We start from the raw sequence: 9,853 nt of genomic DNA, 5'->3' as shown, positions 1-9,853 counted from the left end.
TACTCCGTAGTTTCCTACTAGGCACACCTTCGATAACAATGGGAATATCAATTTAATTTATTGCATAATTGTAATGATCAAATTTCCATATAAAATAGTTTAATTGATAAAGAAGTTAGTGTTTAATATTCAAAGGTTATTGAAGTAAAGCCTTGTAATTTTTTTTATTATTTTTTTAATATTATTATTATTTTTTTTTTAGAAAAGTCTAATAATTTTAAATTGAAACAAATCTAATAAAAGATCATAGATTACTTGTTTCCTTCATTATAAATCAAGATAGTTTGTCAAATGACAACATATTAACTATTAAAAAGTCAACATGGTATAACATTTGTAGAACGATAAATTAAGGGCATGTAGTTCAGTTTAGTTCAATTCAGCTCATAATTTCCTTCTCTTATAAAATATTCATTTCAGTTCAGTTCAGTTCAGCTGAGTTCAGTCAATGAGAACATGCCCTAATATCAATAAGAAGGTTACAAGACTTGCAACTTGTTATCACACTTCGATCTATTCCAAATTTGCGAAAACTAGAATTCATGGCTCACAAGCATGTCTCTCATGCCATACCAAGCTCGCAAACAGTCTTGTGTCGAATCAAGCCCAACTCAACACTAGATACCAAAATCTTCTACTTCGTATAACCTCAAATACAAGCCCCAAAATTAAACGCTCAATTGTGCATATTAAAGAAGTGGGCTGGACCAAATACTACGAGTAGTTCATGTGATAATCCATATCCACTATCCAGCCAGGCTGCATGTTATTCTGGAGAATTCTAGAACCAAAACCAATCACCAATTTCTTTTTTTTTTTTTTTTTGTGAAACCCCAATCACCAAATTCCTCAAACAAAACTCACGTATCACACACACGTGTCACACCGATTCAAAATAAATTTTTTAAAAAAAAAGAAAAGAAAAAAAAAAGAAAGATCTAAACGGAACAAAATTCCCCTAAATCCAACGGTGGAGAATATCGCGTTGGGCAAACGCCACCCCCTTCTTTTCCTCTTCAAAAATTCAAATTCTAATTTTACAATTCCATAAACCCTTCATATATAACCCCCCTTCTCTAACCCTAGTAGTCTTCCATCCCCCCTTATTTCTCCTTCCTCTCTTTCTTTCTCTCTCTACTTTCTCTCTCCTCTCATTTTCCAGCTCAATTCGTATAAATGGTCAGTCTTTTTTATTTTAATTTATTTTTGAATTTTTGATTTCATGTTATTGTAATTTCATTATAATCGTACCAATTTAAATTTTTTGATTTTGATTTTTGGTTTTGATTTTGATTTTGATTTTGATTTGGGTTTAGGCTTTGCCGAATCAGCAAACTGTTGATTACCCAAGCTTCAAGCTTGTTCTCGTTGGTGACGGTGGTACAGGTAATTTTATTTAGATTTTAACAAAATATATTAATTACTGGGAATTTAGGGATTGATTGATGCAGAAATTGATGATTTTTTTTTTATTTAGTTTTGAATTTTTTGGGTGTGATTTGGGTTAGATCTATGTGGGTATTTTTTCCGGGTTAAATTTTCGAATTGGGTATTTTTGGGTTGGTTTTTTTTTATTTGTTGCTAGTGTGAAAACGAAATTTGGAGAATTTGTTGATTTGGGATGTGATTGGATGTGCAGGAAAGACTACATTTGTTAAAAGGCATCTTTCTGGTGAATTTGAGAAGAAATATGAACGTAAGTTTTGTTAATTGTTGAATATTATTGCTAATTATATGATTAGAGAGGTGAATAATTTGATGATTGAAGGTATTTTGATTGTACAGCTACTATTGGTGTCGAAGTTCATCCATTGGATTTCCACACTAACTGTGGCCAAATCAGATTTTACTGCTGGGATACCGCTGGTCAAGAGAAGTTTGGTGGTCTCAGAGATGGATACTAGTGAGTGATCTTTATGATTAATATTGAATTGTTGAATTATCGGTGTTTCATTATGTATGATTTCTCGTGATTTCGATGAAATCGTATTCAAATTGTGATGGATACTTTATGACTAATCGTTATAATTGCCTTTGAAATGATCAATTACTTGTGTTTCCAATTGTATTTCCATCTCATGTTTCGTTGCAATGTCTTCAAATTGCAGTCCGAAGATTGAAAATTTGATGTGAATTATAGGAAGTCTCTTATTAGTCGCTTAATGTTCGAGTTATATGTGTGAATACTGGTTGTGTGTTTGATAACCATTAGCTTGAATGTTGTTTACTTTGCGTGATAATGATAGCATGATGGAATTTTGATTGAATTTTAAGTCATTTGCTAGGTTTATAATCGGTAGATAGTACCTAAATGTTTTTGCTTTCTTTGTGTCATTGAGATTGTTAATTAGTTGCAGCTGTTGTTGAGTTGGTCATTAGGAATGTTGTCTTGTTTGTAGAATGTTAATGCTCATTTTTTTTTGCAACTAATTCCAATTTGGGTTCATGAAAAAGACTATTGCTTTTGATATTTTTTTATGATTACTTGTTCATAGGTTTGTAATTATCATTGTTTTTGTTTTACAGCATTCATGGTCAATGTGCCATTATCATGTTTGATGTGACTGCTCGATTGACTTACAAGAATGTTCCAACCTGGCATCGGGACCTTTGCAGGTGATTTACATTAATTTGGTTGTTTTGTGTGAGTGTCTAATCTTCTTATGTGATCATGTATCTAATTTCAAATTGTCTGCTTCTCATCAGGGTGTGTGAGAACATCCCAATCGTGCTATGTGGAAACAAGGTTGATGTCAAGAACAGGCAAGTGAAGGCTAAGCAGGTTACTTTCCACAGGAAGAAGAACTTGCAGTACTACGAGATTTCAGCCAAGAGCAATTACAACTTCGAGAAGCCCTTCCTCTACCTTGCCAGGAAGCTTGCTGGGTAAGGTTTACGTTTGCAAATTTAAGTGAACAATAGGTATGTCATGTAAAACTATGATGGATTGTTATTGATAATGTTTTTGATGCAGGGATGCCAACTTGCATTTCGTCGAGGCAGTAGCTTTGGCTCCTCCTGAGGTGGAGATTGATTTGGCCGAACAGCAGAGGTATTAATCAGTTCTATGAATTTGTTGGGCTTGGTTGCGAATTTCTGCATGATATTCTTCAATTAGTGAATGTCAAGAGATTCTTGTGGCTGTCAGATTAGCTTTTATCTAGACTATTAACATATTGTCATATCTGTGTTCTTATAGGCATGAGCAAGAGCTTGCTGTTGCAGCTGCACAACCCCTCCCAGATGATGATGATGACGCATTCGAGTAAATTGGAAGATCATCTTTTTTTCGGTCTCCTTGTGTGTTGAATTTTCTGCCGTCCCTAAATTGTATCACTAAAGATGAATTTTCTTCTTTAAGGGTTTTGGATAGGTAGTAGTAGAAGAGAGTTTGGGACAGTTGATAATGTTTTGTTACCTTATATTGGCTGGCGAGATCTACATTGTATTAGAAAGGTCAGATGCTCGATGTAGAGCGTGACTTCGATGAGACTTGCTTTGTATGAATGTTGGAAGTATTGGATCCCAATTTTATCATTTGCGTTGTGATTCTCTTTAGTTCTATGCACCATGTTAAGTTGATCTTGATCTAATTTTTATGATGATCTTGCAAAAGTTGAGTGCCTATTGTTCAAATATATGCATGAAAAATAGATTGTTATAATAGGGTATTGTTGTGCTTTAACTCTTGCTTATAGAAAGATGTACTTAACTACTTATGCTGCATTACAGTTTATACTAAGTACATAGATTTGCATCATACTCGTCTATACATATATTCGTACTGGATTTTGTGATTGGCATCAGTTAAACATAAGAATGGTTTTTGATATAATCTATCCATTTAACAGTTATTGTTTGTGAATTTGTAAAATTGTAAACTAAAGAACACAAATGATGTGTTAACTGGATTACTTGCACACCATTTTTCATGGACACAATGACCATTTTGTTGATGATTGGCAAGACTTACAAATTGCAACTAGCACACCTTTTTTCATGGACCATGGTATTGAGACAAAGGAGTGTAAATTTTGACAAGATGGTTAACAATAAAAGGAATTTGAGTAAAAATTGGACATACTACTAAAAATTGGGACAAATTAAGGCACCGTTCAATTCACTTTATTTTTGCTGAACTGAAATTATTTTTACTAAATTGAAATTATTTTTACTAATTTGCTTTTATATTTCTTCTTTAAAGTTACTGATTTTACTAAACTGAATTTATTTTTATTAAAATTTTTTTTCTAGTGTGAAATGAACGAGGTTTAATGGTACATGCCGTACATCTTAATGTGTAACAATTATTCATTTAATTCCATACTACTCGTAATTAATATGATAAAAGTTAATCTATCAAAGTCTATTAAATATTTCCACCAATAATAAGCTACCAATATTTAAATTATAATAAGTAATTCCAATAGTTATAAGCTACATTAACTTTATGATTAATGATTTGAAGTTAGTCTTACTGATTAAACAAAGAAAATTATGGATTACGTATTTATCCATCTTAAAATATCTTTATACTTTGTAGATAAACGAAGTATTAAATAAGGAGTACGAGTATATTTTTTTTTATACTCGAAATCTTTAATAATGTTGTACTTTGTATATATATTAAGGTAAAACTCAATTTTGATTTTCGAAAAAATTACTACTCAAATAGGTAACTAACGCGGAATAAAAGTTACTTTTATTTTCCCATCTGTAAAAAAAAAAATAATAAAGTAAATTTTAAGCTCGAGGAGGGAGTTAGTAACATCAAATATGAGATATAGTTACTATTCTGAACTAATTAAAAATAAAAATTACTCCAAAATTACTAAATTAGCTAGAAAAATTAAGAAGATAGATTTTTAACCTTGAATACAATCCTACTCTGTTCATGACTCATTAGAGTTTCCAATTGCGTGTTCAGTTGAAGAACAACCTTGCTAAAGATTTTGCCTCAAGCTAACCAGATTTTTCGATTTTCTCAAATTAATTACGTTTTTCTCAAGTTATTTCTCCTATTAATCCCCAAAAATTAATTTTAAAAAAAAAAAAAACCCTAATATTTGTGCTAGTAATTAATCAATCGATCAATTATTTTTGCAATCAATCAGCTTGTTGCGCACAGAAATTCGGCGTTCTTCCGATTGACGAAGTAAGATATTGTGTTCATTTGCTTCTCAATTTTTGATTCTGTTGCTATTTTTTTTAGGTTTTAGTGATTGATTTTCTTCCGATTGTATTAAATAATTAATTTCTGGAATTGTTTTTTCTGTTTTTTGTTAATTGATCGCTACTTGAGTAGTAACCCTAAGGTTTAAAGAATCAATTCGTTGATTTTTTTTAAAAAGCTATATTTTTACTTGCATTTTACTTTAGTTTTGATGATAAATGTTATTGTATGGAATAATGTGTGATCATGATCTTGTATTGATTTTTAGTTTAAATTCTTTTGAGGTTGTTGAAATTTTGTTAAAGAAGGAAATTATTGATGTATTTATTTTCAAAAAAGGATATTATTAGGTAACTTCAATGAATAAAATGCTTTTTATATGAAATTTTATGTAGTGTTGTGATTCTGTTTAGTATTCTTTGATTTGATGAGTAATTATTATTCATATTTTCTGATCTTAATTTGTGTTGTTGGTTCAGAATTCAGATGTTAATCAGTGATAAGTCGAATATGAGGTTTGATAGAGGAAGTATGGTGGAGGTCTTTTCTAAGAAGAAGGATCTTTCAGGAGGTTGGCGGTGTGCACAGATTGTGGAGGATAATGGAGATGGTTATACGGTGAGATATTATCGCGGTGCTGGAATAGCTAAAGATGGTGTAGACAAAGTATCCTCGGAAGCAGTCAGGCCTCGTCCACCACCTGCGACGGGGTCTAGAGTTTGGGCTGTTGGTGATGTTGTGGAAGTGTTGGATGATGGTTACTGGAGAGTCAGTATCATTGAAGAGGTTTTGGAAAGTGATGATTCGTATGGTATCCAGGTGATCGGATCTGTGGATGAGTTTAGAGTGAGGAAATCTGGTGTTAGAGCACGGCAACAATGGAAAAATAACCAGTGGTTTCCTCTAGAGAAGGTAAATATCTGTTATTAATTGCTGTACTGAGTATCTTTCTTGCGTGCAAAACAATGTCGAATTTCTCTGACCATTATTAAAATTACTTGCTTATGATTGTTCCTATGGTTTCCTTTTGCTTGCATGGTTGTTTGTACTTAACATATTGGGTTGTACTGATGATGTCTGTTCTGTAATTGCAGGATTCTGGAATTGATAAGAAACTGTTATATAGGGTGCAGAAGCTGGCTCAAATGCAAACACAAGGTGACTTTGACGTTGTGAAAGATCAGGAATGTGTCTTGCTGTCCAAGACGCAGAAAAGGTCATTCGTGGATGATTCTTCTCCGGAGTATGCTCACAAACGAAGGGCAGCAGAGAAGGAGTTTAAGCTTCATGCTGTACCAGACTCGTATTCTTTCAATGGGAAGGTACAGACACCTGATAAATTTAGGAAAAATCATGGTAAGGATAAGGAGCAAATATTTAAAAGAACAACCAGTAACACTAGCCGTAGAAACCATGATGATACCAATCCTCTTGGTAGAACCTCTGAAACTGATTCTGTTCAATGTGAATCATCTGTTGCTAGTTGTAGCATTGGTGATGCAATTTTTGATAGGCTGATCAGCCATTCCTCAGCCAGCTGTAGTCAGGAAAGGGATTATTTTTGTAGTGACGCTGAATCATTTTATCATAAAGGGGGAGATGAAGCAGTGTCTATTGGTCAGTCTAAACAGGAAGATACTTTAAGATCGCATGAGCTAGAGTTAAATAGATACCGTAGCACCCTAGAAGCATTATATGCATGTGGTCCTTTGAGTTGGGAGCTGGAATTTTATCTAACAAACCTCCGTCAAAAGTATTCTGTTTCAACAGATGAACATTTAATGGAACTAAGGAGGTTAAAGTCTAGTACAGGGCTTGGTTTGCCTTGTTGCTAGCTAAGGAGGTTAATGTCAATTTGAGTGCTTGGGTTGAGTTTATTACTAGCTCTTCGAGCTCTTCTTACCTTTATAGCTTATAGATACATGACACACTTTTCTGTGCCCTCTAAGTTCTGTTAACTACTATCCTGTGTAAGAAAGTTGGGAGGATGTTCAAATTGTACATTCTGAGAATTGTTAATGCGGTTACATATTGTGGAGTAGAACATTGATTTAGTTTCTAATAAAAGTTGTACAAATCTGTTAAGCACGTGAGACGGTTTAATAGATCTTCCTAGAAGGGATGTTAAACTTCATTACTGATGCCTTAGGTCTTCCTCGTTCTTTGAGTGGACATTGCACTAGCTCTTGTATGCTTTACACCTTTTCTGAAGCAGACAATAGTTTTCAAATTGTACATGTTGACAGCCATTGTTAATGCAGTGAATAAATGTTTGTTTTACTGGGAATTTTCTTGCGTCTATTCTTTTGTAGAAGCTAGTAATTCAGAATTTGACGTAAATCTTTGTTCCTTCTAATTTCTAGCTCTGCAATTACAGTGTGCAGACATCTAGGAAACAAACACTGTACATGCCTGTGTTTATTTCTTTTTAATACTGTCGAACAGCTATTGCTAATTGTATTTGTATGCTTTCTATATTTAAGTGTTTGTGACTTTGCGGTATAGGTCATGCGTTTGGTAACACAGTTGGATGCAGAAAACTGCAGTCCATTGACAGAGCCAAGCTCTAAAGAGATCATGTTTCTTTTTACCACTGAACTTCGTTGTGATTTTACAGAAGCATTTGCTTCAAGAATTTGCTGAAGTTTGAGGGTGAGAACATCAAACATCAGTATATCATGCACGCTTGTAATTTTAAAGCAGATTAAAGTTCTAAACATGTCATATTGCAAACTTGCAACGATTGAAGCTGCTGGTTTCAAATCCTGAACTTCACAGTTTCTATCAGCCTCTATGGTGTTGGTAAGTTGGTGACTGCAAAGCAAGAGCTCTGATTAAGCTCACTTTGGCTCTCAAGATTTAGACTTTCTTTAGAAGAGTTGCTTGAATCTTGAATTGTAATACTTGCGTGTATCTAGTATATACTAGTATAAATGTAGATTTTACTTTTCTAACAGAAATATTTACTAGTACAATTTTACCATGTGTTTCTCTTTTATAAATTTGTTTCATCTAACAATTTGTGTCTTGTTTTATTTATCAAACATGATTTGTAAAAAGAACACACTAAATTGCCTTTTCTTCTCTATTCTCTACAATCAAATACACTTTGATGATCAAAATACATCACATTTTGAAACTAAAAAATTCATCAATAAATAAAAAATTTCAAGTGCCAATACTCAAACTATTACTATCACTATTACTACTGCTACTACTAATTTCGGATTCCTCAAACTCCTTGATCAAATCAGGATCCACATTCTCCTCAGGTTCCCATGTCGGATCCTCATAATCAACCCACTTCACCAAAAACTCACTTTTACCATCATCCCCGACCCGCTTCCCAATAACCCCTTGGGCCTCAGCATACTCAAGCCCATCTTCAAAATCTCTCACCAAATCCTCCCCAATAAACCCAACCTTAACCCACTCATTCTCTCCCCCATCTTTCCACTTAACCAAATACTCCAAATTCTCCCCTTTCCCTCTTTTCTCCAAAACCCCCTCAACTTCCCCATATTCATAGATTGCCCCCTCCAAAACCTTCACCACATTTTCCAACCCCAATCTCCTCCCAAATTGCATCAAATTCCCCGTGGGAGTCACCCCCAGGATCTCCTTAGCTAAATCCAACGGCGTCCGTCCTTTATCGTCTTCCGCCTCGGGATCCGCCCCTGCTTCTACCAACGCCCGGGCCGCTTCGGGCCGGGCATACCCCGCCGCCATGTGTAACGGCGTCAGCCCGCCACCCGTCACATCCCTCTTATCCACGTCAGCACCATACGTGGCAAGCAGCCTCACACACGCGTCAGACCCGAGCCCGGCCACAAAGTGCAACGCCGTCCTCCCATCAGAGTCCACCGCATCAACATCCCGGGCCGAGTCGGGCCGGGCCAGGATTTCCTCAAGCCCGGTTACGTCGGCCTTCTTGGCGGCGTTCCACCAGGGGGACTCGAACTCCGAAACGACGTCGGACGCGATGAAGTTGGCGGGGACCCAGGTGGGGGCAATATCGTCTTTCCACTCAATGAGGTACTCCATGGTGGTTGGGGAAGAGGGGGAGACACGGCTTCCGATGATGCGGTTGACTTCGCCGTACGTTTCGTCTTCGTTGAATGAGTCGTAATCAGAGGTTGTTGTGGTTGCGGTGGTTGGTTGTTGTTGGTGGTGGTGGTGGGGGAGGAGAGAGAAAGTGAGGGGGTGGTGGTTGTGGTGGCGGAGAGGGCGAGGAGAGAGAAAGTTGGATGGTGGTTGTTGTGATTGTGGTGGGGAGGAGAGAGAGAGTTTGAGGAGGCGAGAGAGGTTTGGAGTGAGAGAGAGTGTGTCCATTGTTAATGGGGTTTGAAGTGTGATTGATTTTGTGACTGAATGAAGGTGTTAAGAATCCATGAAAATGGAGGATGTGTTAGTTTAGAGTGGAAATGTGAGAGAAGGAGTGTAGGGGGAGTTTTAGCGGGGAAGATAAGAAATTTTATCCGTTTAGTGGTTGGGATTGGATTTCCCTCTTTATCAAATCTTTCTTGGACTTATTTGGGTGATACGGAGTAACAAAAAACAAAGCGAGTTACGCTCAGTCAAAGCTTGGTTTAAACTCGTTGATTAGCTAAATAAATTAAATTGTACAATTATCATATTTAGCTTGATAATGTTTGTGAACAACTTTTTAAATAAAATTTA

General features: G+C 35.6%; 3 protein-coding genes across 4 annotated transcripts; 2 read left to right on the top strand and 1 right to left on the bottom strand.

Annotated features, from left to right (window-relative positions):
- Positions 1 to 1,072: 1,072 nt before the first annotated feature.
- LOC145593729 (GTP-binding nuclear protein Ran-3-like) lies at positions 1,073 to 3,537 on the top strand. The gene is made up of 8 exons (XM_081650061.1): positions 1,073 to 1,179; positions 1,317 to 1,386; positions 1,640 to 1,696; positions 1,786 to 1,903; positions 2,527 to 2,616; positions 2,707 to 2,886; positions 2,975 to 3,052; positions 3,200 to 3,537. The coding sequence occupies exons 1-8, from the start codon at positions 1,177 to 1,179 to the stop codon at positions 3,267 to 3,269; spliced, it is 666 nt and encodes a 221-aa protein (XP_081506187.1). The 5' UTR covers positions 1,073 to 1,176; the 3' UTR covers positions 3,270 to 3,537.
- Positions 3,538 to 4,856: 1,319 nt separating this feature from the next.
- LOC145595699 (uncharacterized) lies at positions 4,857 to 8,050 on the top strand. Of its 2 annotated transcripts, none has more exons than XM_081652118.1 (3): positions 4,857 to 5,155; positions 5,660 to 6,085; positions 6,268 to 8,050. In XM_081652118.1, exons 2-3 carry the CDS (start codon positions 5,660 to 5,662, stop codon positions 7,006 to 7,008), a joined length of 1,167 nt encoding a protein of 388 aa, XP_081508244.1. In that variant the 5' UTR covers positions 4,857 to 5,155; the 3' UTR covers positions 7,009 to 8,050. The 2 variants fall into 2 exon arrangements, with proteins under 2 accessions (XP_081508244.1, XP_081508243.1); XM_081652117.1 differs by having other exon boundaries at positions 5,653 to 6,085.
- Positions 8,051 to 8,222: 172 nt separating this feature from the next.
- On the bottom strand, positions 8,223 to 9,726 carry LOC145595697 (putative signal recognition particle 43 kDa protein, chloroplastic). The gene has a single exon (XM_081652115.1). It carries the CDS (start codon positions 9,503 to 9,505, stop codon positions 8,342 to 8,344), a length of 1,164 nt encoding a protein of 387 aa, XP_081508241.1. The 5' UTR covers positions 9,506 to 9,726; the 3' UTR covers positions 8,223 to 8,341.
- Between the last annotated feature and the right edge of the window lie 127 nt (positions 9,727 to 9,853).

The sequence above is a fragment of the Chenopodium album genome, chromosome 19 (genome assembly GCF_948465745.1).
Source record: "Chenopodium album chromosome 19, dcCheAlbu1.1, whole genome shotgun sequence".
Lineage (NCBI taxonomy): Eukaryota > Viridiplantae > Streptophyta > Magnoliopsida > Caryophyllales > Amaranthaceae > Chenopodium > Chenopodium album.
The sequence above is the reverse complement of the archived record's forward strand: the minus strand, read 5'-3'. Positions and strand labels throughout refer to the sequence as shown.